Consider the following 16,857-nt stretch of genomic DNA (forward strand, 5'->3'; position numbering starts at 1 on the left):
TCTACTACAGGGCTCATCTACATGCCATGCTAAAGTGTAGTAGCGGTTATCAGTTTAATATCTGATATGTTCTCTGAGAACTTTATATTAAATGGATCTTTGAAGCAGGGGCTCAGAACAGGAGCTTGCTCTGTCCACTCTGCGCATCCACCTGTAGTGCTGAGTTAATGCACAGCAAGCCAGGTTATCAGTTTACAGCACTACAGCCTGCCACCCACAAAAACATTTCAAACAGCAGAACAGGAAAACCTCACCATTCACAAATATGGGGAACCATGGCTCCCTGGCTTCAAGAGCTGCAGGGACCTCACCATGGTTCCCAGCAGCTGTAGGAAACTCACTGCAGTTCCCCCAGCTTCCACTGCCCTGAACAGGAGACACCTCCCCTTCTCCCCCCAATGAACATGTAAACTTTGAATAGCAATTCTGCAAATTGTGAGGGTCTCCTGTACATGAGCATGCATGCTGGAACTCCTTGAATATGACTCATTAGTACAGTTTTAGCTTTATACTTTAGCTTGCCCTATGCCAACAGTATAAATAAGCCCTCTTAAATACTACTTTGATCAGGTTGTACTTTAACCTTAAATCAAACGAGGTTGAGTTCTGCTCACTAGATATCCATTCCAGTAAATGGTGTCAGACACAGTAAATTAACTTTCAAATCAATGTAATTTTATGTAACACCTTGATTACTAGAGTTTTTCACATACAGTGACAGTAGACAAAAACATTTTTTGCATTAAAACCAAACACTGGCAGGAAGATTCAGGGTCCAGAAGAGTACCTGAAGTTACTTTTTAATTGAGGTTCATGCCATTTCTCCCGTTAAAATAGCTGCGAATCTTCCCTCTAATTCAGTATACTTTCAGCTACAACTGAGATGCTGACTACTTCAGTCACAAGATCCCTTGTGCTTCTAGAAGAACAAGGGGGCTGAAATCACCTCCTCAGTCAATTGCCAACTTGAATCATTGTACCTATAATTCTAGACAGATGCAAGTAGGTAATCCATGTCCTACAGCCATAATGTTGCAAGCCTTGCCCCTCAAACTGCACAACAGTGGTGGGACATTCAAGCACAGTGGCTCTTTTCTGTCCCCTCTTTCAAAAATTAACCAAGAAATTGCTTGTTTCATTCTTTTAATCTTGAAGTGGTGAGTGCTATATCAGCATTACTTGTAAATCCCTTTTATGAAGGAAAGATTTTGATCATTGCTGCTTGTTAGTGAGTCCAAATATGAAATCATCTGGTAATGATGCTGGAACCATCTGTGCTAACTGGTCGTCATAAGAACGCAAAGTCCATAACTTTTCCAACTCATAAATCTCTCTTGTCTCTGGAAGCATGAAATGGATGACTATGCTACCTGTACAGGACAGAAAGATACAAGAAGTCAAAAAAGGACAACTGCCATGGACAACTGTAGGTTGCTTTTTGCTAGAGGAAATTCCAAGTACAGGTTAAATTTGACATGAAGTACAAATATTTTGTTGACATGAATTAAGCTGCCAATCTTTTTACCTCCATGTATGCTGCACTTTTTACAGGAAAATGTAACTTAATGGGAACACTTCCATATCCATCTTTGTGTAATGCCAATACAATGCATTCATAGAAAACAAAGGTGTGTGTGTGTGTGTGTGTGTGTGTAAAATGAATATTATACATTCAATATAAATTGAATAAAAGACCTGTTAGAATACACACATTTTACCACATTGTGTAGGTTTTGAATCTTGTGGAAATTTAAAAGTAGGGATGTTAAATATTAATTAATTGAATAGTTGATTAACCTCATGAGCTCTTATAGGTTACTTGACTATTCTGTAGTTCCCAGGGGTGAGGCTGGCAGCCAGTGTGCTCTGGCCCTACTCCTGATGAGCCCTCTGCCACGCCACGCTGCTGTCTCTTATCAGAGGCAGTAGCGTGGGGTGTCTGGTGGGAGCTGGTTTTGCAAGGGGAGCCAGTTTAAAAGTCAGTTCCTCTTGCAGACTAGCTCCCACCTGGCACCCTGACAGCAATGTGGGTTGGCAGCAGCCCATTTCGGGGGGAGGGACTGAACCAGGCTGGCTGCTTGTCTGGCTCCTAATACACTTTAAATATAGAGCTGCAGATGGGATAGGTCCTGGACCATCCTGCTAAACAATTTACTGGCAAGGGAGTGGGGGGGGGGGGGGGGGGAATGGCTGTAGTCTATAGCATTAACCTATAAGCTTTTGGTTAATCGACTACACTATTACATCCCTACAATGAAGCTTAAAAGTAATCCTTTAGAATGTTAACTACATTCAGATTAACAAGACCCTAGTAAATTATGTAAAATTGTTTAATCTTTAGGCTTTTCAGTTGGCTTGCAGAAGCATGAAGTAGGAAGAACAGATATAGCATGCTGATCAAACTTCACACCTGAAAATGAAACAGAACCTACCAGCAAAGAAGTTACAGGTTCAGCTGCCTTATAAAAGTTTCAGAGGGGTAGCCATATTAATTTATCTACAAAAACAGGAAGTCCCGTGGCACCTTAAGATTAACATTTATTGGGGCATAAGTTTTTGTGGACAAAACTCACTATATGCATCTGATAGAGAGTCTTTCCCACAAAAGCTTATGCCCTAATAAATCTGGTCTTTAGCAATTCTCATTCTTGTAAAAGTTGTATGGGAAAATATGCCTTAAGTTTTGAACAAGGTGGATGCAGTGCAAAAACTACATTATATGAAAGTGTACAGTACACATTTTATAAACTAAGCCAATGAGAAATCATGACCTTGTATGCAATGTAGGATTCACATTTCTCAGCGTAAAACACTTAGGGTACGTCTACACTACATGCCTCTGTCGGCAGAGGCATGTAGATTTGTTTATTCAGCAAAGGTAAATGAAGCCACGATTTAAATGATTGCGGCTTCATTTACATTTACATGGCTGCCGCGCTGAGCCGACAAACAGCTGATCAGCTGTTTGTCGGCTCACCGCTAGTCTGGATGTTCCCCCTGTCGACATCAAAGCCCTTTGTCCGCAGCCCCAGTAAACCTCATTCCACGATCAGCTGTTTGTCGGCTCAGCGCTGCAGCCATGAAAATGAAGCCGCGATCATTTAAATCGCGGCTTCATTTACCTTTGCCTACAACCCTAATCTACATGCCTCTGCCGACAGAGGCATGTAGTCTAGACACAGCCTTAGAGGCACATGTCAAAATTTCTGATCACTGATTTTAGAGCTCAAAATCTCATTATATTAGAGCGATAGTGTCCAACACACTAGCCATTAGCCACATGTGGCTATTAGGCCAGTTGAGTGTGACTTTCGCTACAGCAGTAGCCGTAGTGGCTACTGCTTCAGAACTGGTTGGACACCGCAGTATTAGAGTGTTTGTGTAGGATGTGGCTCTAGCGTCCAGCAATAATACTCAAGCCAACTAACTAGCCATCTGTAGAGTTATACTCTAAAATAACAAAAGTTTGTCCAGACTAGGGTTGTAATTATTTCATTGTTGCATACTTTGACATACAGCTTTTAAAATGATAGATCTGGTTCCTCTCCCTTGAACACATTCATCAGAACATTGTACATTAGAGCAGTGGTTACCAACCGCCGGGCCGCGGTCCTCTGGCTGCCTAGCCACAGTGGCTCTGGGGGATGGAGCTGAGGTACACCGCTCTCACCGTGGCTGTTGAGAGAGGCGTGTCCTGCCCTGCCTCTCAGCCAACCAGCACCAAGCAGGGGCAGGATCTCCTCCCAGCCATGAAAGAGCACTTCCTGCATGGCCCTCCTACCGTGCAGGGAAGCACTCTTCCGCAGTTGGGAGGAGACCCCGTGGTGCATAGTCCCAGCACTGCTCAGCGAATGGCTCTTTCGTGGCTAGAGGAGACCCCTGCCCAGCAATGGTTGGCTAAGAGGCGGGGCAAGGCAGGACACACACTTCTCCCAACAGCCATAGCGGGAGGGGAGGTGCTGGGTGGTGTACCCCAGCCCTGGCCCCCACGCCATCACAGGCAGCAGCATAGGTAAGGGAGGCAGACAAGCACTGGAGGCTCTAGGGGCGGGACTAGTGCTGAAGGGCTCTGGAGCCTGAGCTAGTAATGGGAGGGACACTATGGGGGCAGGGCTGGCATGGGGGGGAGGAGAGGGGCGCGGCCGCGAGACTCTGGGGATGGGGCTAATATTGGGGGCTGGTACTAGGGGGGTTGAGTGCAGGGATCTCTGGGATCAGTGGTTGGTGCTGGGGAATAGTGGAGGGGTGGGGACTCTGAGGGCTTGGCTTTTTGCAGACCAGTAATGTTTAATTTCAATATTCATAGTTTGCATAATGATATGCAAATAAAATATTGCCAGTCCACCAAAAGTTTCGCTAGTACCAAAAAGTTTGGGAACTACTGTATTAGAGGAACTGAGAAATGATTTAGTATTAAGAATCTATTAGCCAGCATCTAGTCTGAATTGAGTACTTCAGTACTATTATTCTCTAGAGAAAATCAGCAATTGAATAACATTCTTAGAGAAATGTATAATTACTAAAACACTCTTACATATCTCCTCCTTCCACAACTTTTGATCCTAACACTTGAGAACTAAGAGCTATTTTTAGCTAATGCAGAGTTGTTACTCCACGGTGTTCAATGCCATATTCAATGCCATATTCCTCTGCTGTAAAACTTAACTGGGAGAGAGGCAATAACATTACAATTGGAGCTACAGGGAGGTAAATATTGGGACCTATTTGTAGCAATAAGAATTTACCAGTGAAATGCTGTTTGACCCACAGATCACATGGAACTAGAATCTATTAAATAAATATTTACCAAAATCAATGCACATCCAGTCATCTGTATCTTTCCCTTCAATCAGAACGTGAGGATTATTTTCTTGTTTCATCTGCTTGTACTGTAAAAGAAGCAGCAAATCAGGATGAAGACAGATACTTCCAAATGTCTGTTCTAAAGAAATTAACTTCGAACATCTCACCAGTGAGATGGCCACCAGACAACGATACCCAGCTCTAGTGCCCATAAACGATGTTAATTTTGAGAGAGATTAAAAAAGTCTGGGAAACATGACTTTTCCTTTCAAAGAGCTTCATCTATTTTGTTTATTCAAAGGAATTTAAAAAGATGAAGATCACAGTCTACACCGTACTGCCAGATAATTTCTCTTTTTAGGAGACAAAGACATAGAAGATCCAATGACCAGAAACTGATGGTAGAAAACAAACTGGAAATAAGATGTGTATATATTAGCAATAAGCAAAATTACCCATTGGATCGGCTGACCAAAGAACATGGTAAAATCTCTATCTGCAATCTTTAGTACTAGATGCCTTCCTAAAAAGTAGGTTGTAGTTCAACCAAAAGATCTTGGATTCAAGATAAGAATTACTTATTCTATGGCTTGTTATGCAAGTAGTCAGGCTGAAGGTTTGCAATGATCCCTTCTGCCCTTAATTTATGAGAACAACTATCTACAAATAGTGCTGAGAAAATAAGCAGAAAGTGGCCGGCTAGGGAGCTGGTACTACATCAAGAGGGAAATGGTATCAAAGGCAGAACTGAATTGGTTTTGACAGTGTACAGGCACCCAAGATAGGAAAGACCCTGTGCTGACAAAGTTAAAAGCTAAACTTGAAGGTAAGATCTTACTTACGGCAGGTCAACACTACTCGGGGAGATTGATATAAGTTACTCAACTTCAATTATGTGAACAGTGTAGTTGAAGTCAATGTGCTTAGCTCTGGTATGTCAACAGGAGATGCTCTCCCATCAGCTCCCCTTGCTCTTCTCATTCAGGAGCTGAACAGAAGTCACTGGGAGAGAGACTAGTGGTCAATTTAGTGTGGTTATACTAGACTTGATAAAGGACTCCCTGTGGACTGATTGCTGCCCAAGCATTTACAGGTGGGAGAAAAATGGACCAAACCACCTGCTGGGCCCTCCTGCCCCAAAATTCTCTCAGGTTTGTTAAACCTCATGGTTTGTCCTCAAGACTCATTTTCAGGCACTCTCTCATAGCTGCCCAAATCTCATCTTCAGTTTACCCATGAAAGGGGAACCCAAATCTCCTCCGAGGCTCTCCCCTTTGTCAGGGACTTCTTCCTCCTGGACAGCTTCTTCTAAGTATTACAGAGCTAGAGCTACAGTCATTAGCCATTGGAACAGGAGAAGGCTGCAGTCCTGAAACAAAAAGCCCCCCACTAGGATGGAGAGAGAGGTGAGAGAAGGCTATTAGGTTAAAAAGCACTGGTGTCCGCAAGGGGACATGAAAATGGCAGGACTGACCTATGAGCCTGACCAGGCAGGTGAGAGGATGCAAGGTAAGCATTCCATTTAGTATGCTGACATGTCACTCTCACTTCCACTCCGGGAGCCTCAAGCTGCCTGCCTATAGCGCTGAAGAGAGTATGGCATGAGCCCTGCCTTAGGGGCACAGAGCAGAGTTCAGCTCTACTCTTGCAGTCTTACCTCTCTCCCTGTTAAAACCCACCACTTTGGAAGGAAAAAACAGGAACCAGCAAGGAGGCGGAAACGAGTAGGATTATAAGGGAGGGAAAGATTCAGAGGGGAAAAAACTAGCATGAAGAGGGTGACAAGTTCAAAGGGACACATATGCTTATGTGACCAATGTCAGACTGAGGAAGGCAGATCAAGGGGAATATAGGAAATGAAAAGGAAAACGGGTTAATCTTTTCGATATTTGTGGCTAGGTGAATCAGCAGCCAGGGCAAGTAGTCTGTGTTGCATACGTAAATCCATGCCCGACTCTTACAAGGCATGAAACCTCTTCCAACTGCAGTAAATCTTTTAGGTAGACCTGTGGTGTTATAAACCTCTTCAACTCCCCCACCTCCCTTTTTTCCCTCCCAATTCAAAAATCATCAGAATAAAAGCTCCCTTGATTTAGATGTGATGAGTAGATGGGCTGCACCATCTGTGTATTGCAAGAGATTAGTATGTACAATTCTAACTAAAGGAGGGCTGCTGCTCCTCTCTTCCCTCTAGACAGACACAACACTAACGCCTGTTGAATGTGCAACTTCCATTCAAGAGGAGCTATCTAAATCCTATGGAGTGTGCAAGCTTCACAGGAAGTATGCACTTGGTTTAAGATGATCTAAAATAGCAGTCGTCACACTATGGTTAGCAGAATAAAGTATCTTTGAGAACCAGGCACAAGGGGAAGGATCTGGGTGTTATGAGATGGGAAATTTGTAAGATCCAAAAGCAGTATGCAAAATCTTTGCTCTAAAGTCAATGCTTTTAGCTCGCCTCAGAGGCGCAGAAGAGTTCTGTTTTATGAAAGAAGCCCAAATAGCTGACCTGTTCTTATGAAAAATCAAATCTTAGACCTCTAGGGCAACATCAGTACAGTTCTGTGCAGGTTTTTGTGTAAGACAAGATTGAGTCTACATGCCTAGGTTTCCAATGCAGCACAGTGTTAGGAGATGTGTGAGATTCATCTCCCCCACAAAACTGGCAGGTAGTTTGACCTAAATCTTAGACCCCATGAAATCCATCCTTTACTGACCTTATACCCCCTTGGCAGCATAGGCAGAAATTATACCAGCGGCTCTCAAACTGGTAACCTGCCCTGAGCACAACCCTGCGCTGAAGGAGATGGGGGCAGCCACTCAGTACAATAGGTAGTAAATAAGATTCTTACAAACCACCACTGTGCTCATTACAAAGTTAGAATGAGTATGATGTAGATAGCTGCATTCCCAGCTTCAGGGTGGCTTTAGGGCAGTGATTCTCTAGGTGGGCTGCACAGCCGCCCGTGTAAGCCGCTGTCAGGCCTGTATTGCTTCCTGCCATACCCCTTCTCTGGAAATGGCAAACTGCATCCAATGAGAGCTGATTGTCCCTAGCCACAGAGCCTCTTTAGATAAACAGAGCAGCGTGGGGACATAGAAACAATTCCATGAAGCAGCTGGTCTCATCCTCTCTACACCAGAGCTGGATTCTGTTTGTACAAAAAGGGGCAGTCTACTCCAGAGTGCAGACCATGCCTGCCTTTGTAGAAATCTGGTATGTAAGTAATAAAGCCATTTTTGCTTAGGTCCCTCAGATGTAATTTAAACTTTGAACACTCCACAATGTCACAGATGATAGAACAATTATCACTCTACCTTCCAGTTACCATCCTCCCTAGATTCCCATTCCCCAAAACACTGCACTGCAGTCTGCCAGGAAGGATGATGAGAGATCTCCAATCACAACCTATCCTTTATATTTTGTTTCCTTACCTCAGAAAGCAGGTTAGTTTTAACATCACCTATTTGTACCAAGGGTAATGCTGCATCAAAATAGCGAACCTCCCCTTGTCTGGTAGCTGCCTGAGCTTCTAATTAGACCAAGAAGGAGAATACTCTATTTGCAAAAGCAAGAATTAAACTTATTACAACATACATTTCCAGTTAGCAAATTCCTCAGAATCTAAAGTCAGTAAAGAGTAGAAGTAATTGCCCTACCATTTTAAGCGTGTAGTGTGCCATAGCATGAAGATGTCTTGCAGAGGAACCACTCACAATTATAAAATAATCACTGTATCTCATTTCTGGAGGCAACTGGATAACACAAATGTTGCTAGCATTTTCTTGCCTCAGTAGAGCGGTGACAAAATCAATACTGAACTTGGAAAGAGCATGATCTGAAACAAAGAAAAAGACTAAATTGTGATTTCTTTTTTTAAACATTACAAAAACTGTCAACTTAAACTTACTGGAAAAATATGAAGAGTGAGAAGGAACTAAATTATAATTATGGTGCCTGAGATGATGCTAAGAAACAAGGATTGAAATGCAAACTCCAGTTGCCTGAGAGAAACGGAATTCCTGGAAGTTAAACAGGAAACTGAACAGATACTAGACATCAGTTACTTATATAGTACCCATAGCATGCTAGATACTTCTTTGACAACTACAGTAGAACTTCAGAGTTAGCAACAGCAGCATTACAAATTGTCCAGCCAACCATATACTGCATTTGGAACTAGGGATGTAATACAGAAGTCAATTTAACTGATAAGTAAAAGCTTATCATAATGCTATAGACTACACCCAGTAAATTTTTTAGCAGGCTAGTCAGCAGTCAACTAGTCGCTTCCCTCCACTTTCTGTCTCTGTATCAGAGGCAGCGGGGGGGGGGGGGGGGCGGGTTGGAGCCAGGTTAAAAGCCAGTTCCCCCAGCACCATCTCCGCAGAAGCACAGCAGGGACATAATGCAAGCGGGGCCCTTGCTACATTTAAAAGTCCGAGGCAGTGTCATGGGGAATCCTGGGTGAGCAGGGACTCAAGCAGTCCCCGCTTGTTTCTCTTCCCTGTTGCGCCTCTGCCTTTTAAATGTACTAAGAGCTGCAGGCAGAGGTGCAACCAGGATAGCGAGTGCCCGGCTCCACCACTTGACTAACCAAGTAGTTGATGGAACGTCCACAGATTACTCAGTTGATTAATTGAAGTTGGACATCTCTACTTCTAAAGCTCCTTGCTCTCATTGCCATACCCTGATGTCACCATTATCTTGTCATTTCCAACAGACTGTAAAGCCCTATCCACATGCCTACCAATTTAACAAAATCAGTTCAGAAACTGACATATTAGTGTAACCCCCTGTGCAGAGACATTTTTAAACCAGTTTTTGTTTCTAAATAGATTTATTCAAATGGTTACAACTTGTGTGGGTAACTAGGCCTGACTAGGTAGGGCAAGGTCTGTTTCTATGTCAGTAAGTTGCAATGCCCCTTCCCCATTGCTGAGTTCATACTCATCACCGCTCAGCCTCAATACAGAGAAAAAGCCAAATGAAGCAGTAATTAATAAAATGAAACCTTGTAGATATGAAAGTGATCAGAGGCTTCTAGAACAAATGCATGAACCTGCCAGACACACAATGACTGCTACAGCCAAGGTCTTCTCCAGATGAGGTTTGCTGATACAGCTATCCCAGCAAGCTCTACGGCTGTGTCTAGACTGGCAAGCTTTTGCGCAAAATCTTGCCACCTGTCTACACTGGCCGCAAGTATGTGCAAGAACACTGACTTTGTACTGTACAAAATCAGTGCTGCTTGTGCAAATACTCTGATGCTCCCACTCAAGGATAAGCTCTCTTGCGCAAGTATTCTTGCGCAAGAGGGCCAGTGTAAACAGCCAAGTTAATTTCTTGTGCAAGAAAGCCCGATAGCTAAAATGGCCATCAGAGCTTTCTTGCCAAGAAAGCGTCTACACTGGCACAGATTCTTTTGCACAAAAGCATCCATGCCAATGTAGACGCTCTCTTGCGCAAATACTTTTAACAGGAAAAACTGTTAAGTATTTGCGCAAAATCTTGCCAGTCTAGATGCAGCCTACTCGTGCCGACACCCCTTACTGCCATTATAGCTTATTTCCTGCGGGGAAGAGTACACATACTGGCTGTGTCTACACTTGCATGAATTTCCGGAAATGCTTAAAACGGAATACTATTCCGTTTTCAGTTTTCCCGGAAAAGGAGCGTCTTCATTGGCAGGCTGCTTTTCCGGAAAAGTGTCTGTGGCCAATGTAGATGCGCTTTTCCGGAAAAGAGCCCCGATCGCCATTTTCGCGATCGGGGCTTTTTTCCGGAAAAGACTACTGGGCTGTCTACACTGGCCCTTTTCCGGAACAGTGTTCCGGAATAAGGACTTATGCCCGAGCGGTAGCAGAAGAGTTTTTCCGGAATAGTGGCTGATTTTGTACAGCAGAGCATCGTTGCTTTTCCGGAAATTCAAGGGCCAGTGTAGACAGCTCGCAGCTTATTCCGGAAAAGCGGCTGATTTTTCCGGAATAAGTGGCCCAGTGTAGAGACAGCCACTGAGTTTTAATGCAAGTATCCATAAGTTTCTACAAGTGTGGAAAGAGTAGTCCCTCTGGCTCACCATGACCCCTTCCCATTGACATATCAACAATAATTTAGGGGAGGCCTGGCTCACATCTGTGGCAAAAGAACGTAACTCCTCCTTCAGCAGAGATGTGTGAAAACTTGGTACAGTACACATACCTCTACCAAAAGCTAGATTGAACTTGGACACTTCACTAGATTGCTCCATTCAAGTTTTGATCCCTTTCCTCCCCCTTTTCTGCCAGTCCCCAGCAGAAATTAGAGTATATAACATGAATACAAATCACCTGCAAAGATTTGGATTCTATAGCTGAAGAGGACCTTTTACTGCAGGAAACAGTTTATTTTTTCCCTTTCCCCGTGTTCTGTTTTAACCCTGTGCCATTGGTTTGCCTACGGGGGATTGATTTTGTGTCACAAAGTCAAGAGTCATAGGTCAGAGAAGAGGGACTTTTAGTTTTAAAATATATTCTTGATCAAATATGCAGAATCTTTGGGTCTACTGTAACAATATTTTATCTACAGCTCAGTTGGATATTTTTGCTAATCCTTTTATTTTTTATTTAAAAAAACACTTAGGCTGCGTCTAGATTGGCATGATTTTCCGTAAATGCTTTTAACGGAAAAGTTTTCCATTAAAAGTATTTTCAGAACAGAGCGTCTAGATTGGCATGGACGCTTTTCCGCAAAAGCACTTTTTGCGGAAAAACGTCTGTGTCAATCTAGACGCGCTTTTCTGCAAAAAAGCCCTGATCGCCATTTTCGTGATCGGGGCTTTTTTGTGGAAAACAAATCTGAGCTGTCTACACTGGCCCTTTTGCGCAAAAGGGACTTTTGCCTGAACCAGAGCAGAATAGTATTTCCGCAAGAAGCACTGATTTCTTACAGTAGAAAGTCAGTGCTTTTGCGGAAATTCAAGAGGCCAGTGTAGACAGCTGGCAAGTTTTTCTGGAAAAGCGGCTGATTTTCCAGAAAAACTGGCCAGTCTAGACACAGCCTTATTGTGAAAAGGTACTGAATTCCTAGCAGTGAAACACTGGGCTTTATTGGAAGAAGGATCTCTTAGGCCAAGTTTTTACTGCACAGTAACTTGACAGTTTATCAGCTCCCAGCGCTGTAACTCCCGAGGTGTCTGCAATGGCAAGGCACTTCATGCACACTAGCTCTGCAGTTGCTGTGCTCTAGGTAAACCACCTTGGCAAAAAGCATAGAGCTTGCTGCACCCTGGATACAGCACTAGGGGGCCAATGCAGACACTTGTTTATTTCATTGTGACTGACTTGTGGAAATAGACCATAATCCCTCAAGTCCCCTCTTTTCTTTGTTTGGAACTTGGCTGTCTGCCCTGCAGGCATGTGCATATCCCCTTTCAGAGCTCTGTTTTGGACAGCCTGCATGCTGATTTGCTCCAAGACACACAGCAAACCATTCAGCTGAAATGCTTGTGCTGTTGAACACAGAGGCAGGCATGTGAATGAGACTGCCATGCAAGGATTGGGGCAGGGAGCCTGAAATGTCAGGGTTTCCCCCTTCCCCTGCCTCAGGAGGGGTTGATTTCTACCACTAAGTGAACTTACAAGACAGTATGGTGACCTTCCCAAAACAGAGTCTTTCTGTCCCCCTCCCCTGCATACACACACACACTCCCTGTCACATACTCTCCCCTCCTCACAGACTTATGTTGAAAAGCAACTGTTAGGCTGTGTCTACACTGGCAAGTTATTCCGGAAAATCAGCCGCTTTTCCAGAAAAACTTGCCAGCTGTCTACACTGGTCGCTTGAATTTCTGGAAAAGCACTGACTATCTAATGTAAAGTCATCAGTGCTTTTCCGGAAAAACTATGCTGCTCCCGTTCGGGCAAAAGTCTTTTTCCGGAAAACTGTTCCGGAAAAGGGCCAGTGTAGACAGCACAGTAGTGTTTTCCGCAAAAAAGCCCAGATTGTGAAAGTGACGATCAGGGCTTTTTTGCGGAAAAGCGCATCTAGATTAGCCACGGACGCTTTTCCGGAAAAACTGCTTTTCCGGAAAAGCGTCCTGCCACTCTAGACGTGCTTTTCCAAAAATGCTTTTAACTGAAAACTTTTCCGTTAAAAGCATTTTCAGAAAATCATGCCAGTGTAGACGTAGCCTTAATGTAGCAGGATGACCATGGAGCAATAGGATTGGGAAATCTGCATCCTGTGATGCTGACTGCTCCACGTGGCATTGCAAACCCTTCCCGAAGCACCCTGTGGCCAGTTGCACAGTGGGATAGCTACCACAACACACTGCTCTCTGTGCCTAGGGATGTAATTGACTAGTTGCTTCCCCGCTCCCCTTATCAGAGAGAGGCAGCAAGCCAGTTCCCCCAGCACCGTCTCTGCAGGGGGTGGGGAGGCAGAGGCTCAATGTGGAAACAGCGTAAACGGAGAAAGAAACAGTCCCTGCTCATCCCAGGTTCTGACTGCTGTGCTTCTGCCTTTGAAATGCAGCAAAAGTCCCATGGATTCCCCCTCGCCCTGTGTTCCCTGCTGCTGCTCTGCCTTTTAAACTTCGTAAAAGCCTACGTTTAAAAGGCAGAGGTGCAGTCAGGACAGCGAACACCCCATAGCCCTCGTATCGACTGGTTGATAGAAATTCCATCAACTACTCAAGTAGCTGATTAATCAAAATTTAACATCCCTATCTGTGCCACTGGAAGAGCTGCTACCGTGGACATGCTAAGCTAAACCATCAAAAGGAGCACAGTCTGGACACACAATAGTCGTTTCCCTGCAGTGCCCTGTGAGTAACACTGTAACTACCAGAGTTTTACAGCTGCCAGTACAGCCATGGCCTTAGCGATGCTAAATGACAGGCAATAGTACAAATGATCCCACTGAAGATTCTTAGAATGAGAATTAACTTTTAAACAAGAGCCATGCACATCACATGCAGAGTCAAGGACCACCCTTCCTCTGTGTGTGTGTGTGTGTAGACAGATGTTAAGATTTACACTCTGGAAAAGGAGGAAGGGAGACAAGCCCTTCCCTCCTCACTTACGGGGTGGGGAGAATAGACTTTTTCAGAGAATTTACACACATCCACTGCAGTGATACAAGATGTTGCTTCCTCTTCCAAAGAGAAAATTAGAACAATCTGCACAACCCCTCCCCAAGAGTGTTCCAGCTAGTTTACTCCAAAAGGTGTAGAAGTAGTGACCCTTGCGCGCGTGAACTGGCTCTCTCCTGGCCCGGCACCCTCACCTGCCTGGATCGGAGCCTAGAGCTGCCTGGAGCACATGGCGCTGGGTAGGGGGTGGAGGGAAAGTCTGGCTCAGCGCAGGCACAACCAATGCTCAACGTGCTAGGCGGAGCCCAACGTCCAGGTGCCTGGTCTCCCCAGGCCAGACACTGCCGAGGGCGCAGGCGGCGGCCAGGGCAGGGGACGGGAAGTTCAGCCCGGAGGGGCGGGGCGGACGTCCCCACCCCGCACATGCCGTACCTGGGGCCCTGTGCTCTCGCTCGGCTCCTCCTCCCGCCCGCTGCTCCGCGCTGGGCCCGCCGCTCAGGGCCCGCCCCGCCGGCCCTGCCCAGCCCGGAGCGCGGCGCACAGCGGGGGCCCGGCCCGGCCCCGCAGGGCGCAGCAGCAGCCCCCGCAGCCAGCGGCTGCCCCGCCACATGTCGCCCGGACGCTGGACAGAACGCGGCTGCCGCGAGCGTTCCAAGCCCCCCTCCCCCGCAACGATTGGCTGCCGAGCCTCCCGCCTCCTACGCTGACTGGCTGCGCGGCGGCGAGCTGACGCAGGCGCAGTGACTGATGCGGGGGGGGGGGGGTGAGGGCTACTCTGAGCCTGGGCCGTGCGCTGCGCTGTCCATTGCTTATACGAACCCGGGGGGCACTGCAGTGCAGGGGCTTTGACACTCCATAGCCACCGCACCGCTGGTTTTGCCCTGTCACTTATGCAAGTAAAATTGCTTGACATAGGCACTTGATCTCTGGGCCTCTTTCATGACACATTCAGCAGGACGCCCCAGTGCTCGAGAGTGGAGAGTTACATGGGTTGGTGGTGCCTGGGCTTAGGAATATTCCTGTCCTGGAATCCTGCTCCCCCCCCCCCTAAGTTTGGGGCCAGGTCTCTCTTGCCCTGCTTGCTGCCTCCATGTGCCTCCCGGGTGCATCGACTGCTCCCACCTGCCACTCCTATATCATTTAAAAGGCCCCCACTGCCACCATTGGCAGCACAGCAGGGCTACAACAGTTTCCAGACTGCTCTCACTCCCTGCATGGCTGCTGGCGCACCCCGGTGGCCCCTGGACAGGGTGTGCGGGGTCTCCACACACTGCCCTGCCCTGAGCACCACTGCAACCTGTTGCAGAAGTGGCGCTTGCAGGCGACAGCGCAGAGTCCTCTCAACCCTCCTGCATAGAAACCACTGCCAAAGGGAGGTACCCCAGATAAACACTGTACCTCTCCCCCTCCCCTGCATCTCCACCTCATCACCTATCACCCTTTCCAGCCCTCAAATTCCCTCCAGAGCCCACATTCTGCACCCCAATCCTGAGAACCCCTAGCCTAGAGCATGCGCCCAGCACCAGTGTTCCCTGGTAACTGTGCACCTGTGCAGCTGCTCAGAAGAGATTAAAATGCTGTCCTTGATTAGCAGAGCACCCACAGCTAGATTCTTTATTTCTACTGGTAATGTACATTTACACATGCCTCGAAGCACATAGCAATGTATTCCGCACATGGATGGAAAAGATTAGTGGGAACATTGCCCAGCACCCAAACTCCCTCCAGCAGCCCTAACCCCTGCCCCAGCTCAGAGCCTGCACCCATCGCCCAACCAGGGCCGGCTTTAGGAAGTGCGGGGCCCAATTTGAACAATTTTGACGGGCGCCGCAGCAGACAGCAATTTTGGTTGAGAAAAAAAAAAAACCACGAACACAAAAGTTTCAAAGGGGGCCCCAGGAATTTTGGTCGAGCAGCCAAAAAAAAAAAAACCAACGCACACAAAAAATCCCCAGCTACCTCCGCCGCCAAACTCCGGAGGTAGTAGCTAACACACACACACCCCGGAGCACAGGGAAACCCTGCGCTTGACTCACACCTCCTGTGGCACAGGCAGCCGCTGCACTCCTCCTCCGGGGCCTATGCCTTCTCCCACAGTGCTCCTGGCACACTTCCGGCTTCAGGGCACGGGGCCCCTTTAGGCACGTGGCCCGATTCGGGGGAATCAGGCAAATCATTCTGAAGCCAGCCCTGCACCCAACCTGTACCCTACAGCCTGCACTCCAGATAACTTCCCACATCCAAACTCTCTCTCAGAGCCTTCACCCCTCCTCTACCCAAATTCTCTCCCAGAGCTTTAAGCAGGTGAGGAAAAGGGACTTGGACCCATGGTAGGCACCACCAAAATTTCTACAAATCATACACTCCTGCAAGACCCTCAAATGATTTGAAAAAATAAACTGAGCAGAAAGCAAATACATGCCCTCCATCCCCAGCTTTCCTCTTAAAAAAAATCTCAGGATTTATAAACCAATCTCAGGCTTTTGTGGGGGGAACTAACTCATGATTTTTCAACACTTGGGGTTGGCAATGGATCCCCTTTCCCGCCCTCCCACATACTTCTCATTTTGCCCTCTGACTCAGTCCCCTGCTGTTAGCATCCCTCTCTTTCTCATTGTTCTTAGTCTGTGTAGGAGCAGCTGTACTAACAGCTGCAGAAGAACCCAGGCTCATCTGGGTAGAAAGGAAAAAAAGTGAACTGACAATCAGTGACATGTTCCCAGTATTTTACCAGAAATATTACCGTTTTCCTATTATAAAAGCAGTGCTCCAGGAGTGCTGCATGTTGGAGGGGGAAGGATTGGAGAATCTAGTTCTCTAAACTAAAATCTTTTTTTATGGCACATGAAGAAAGAAAGCAAAAACCACTTGCCAAACAGATTAATGTAAAGAACCTGTTGTTTGCAGAAACTAGAGCTCTTTACAATTTGATATATAATCTCTATGCAAGTATCATTTCATCCATCACTGAAATGCA

At 46.1% G+C, this 16,857-nt stretch overlaps 1 protein-coding gene and 1 pseudogene across 1 annotated transcript; one reads left to right on the top strand and one right to left on the bottom strand.

Moving 5' to 3' along the window:
• Window positions 1–178, top strand: LOC112543914 (U2 spliceosomal RNA; annotated as a pseudogene).
• Window positions 179–653: 475 nt separating this feature from the next.
• MALSU1 (mitochondrial assembly of ribosomal large subunit 1) lies at window positions 654–14,541 on the bottom strand. The gene is made up of 4 exons (XM_025179087.3): window positions 14,313–14,541; window positions 8,467–8,645; window positions 4,808–4,889; window positions 654–1,370 (listed from the first exon to the last, which is right to left on the bottom strand). The coding sequence occupies exons 1-4, from the start codon at window positions 14,488–14,490 to the stop codon at window positions 1,213–1,215; spliced, it is 597 nt and encodes a 198-aa protein (XP_025034872.3). The 5' UTR covers window positions 14,491–14,541; the 3' UTR covers window positions 654–1,212.
• Between the last annotated feature and the right edge of the window lie 2,316 nt (window positions 14,542–16,857).

Source organism: Pelodiscus sinensis, chromosome 2, assembly GCF_052426305.1.
Source record: "Pelodiscus sinensis isolate ZL-2025 chromosome 2, ASM5242630v1, whole genome shotgun sequence".
NCBI classification, from domain to species: domain Eukaryota; kingdom Metazoa; phylum Chordata; order Testudines; family Trionychidae; genus Pelodiscus; species Pelodiscus sinensis.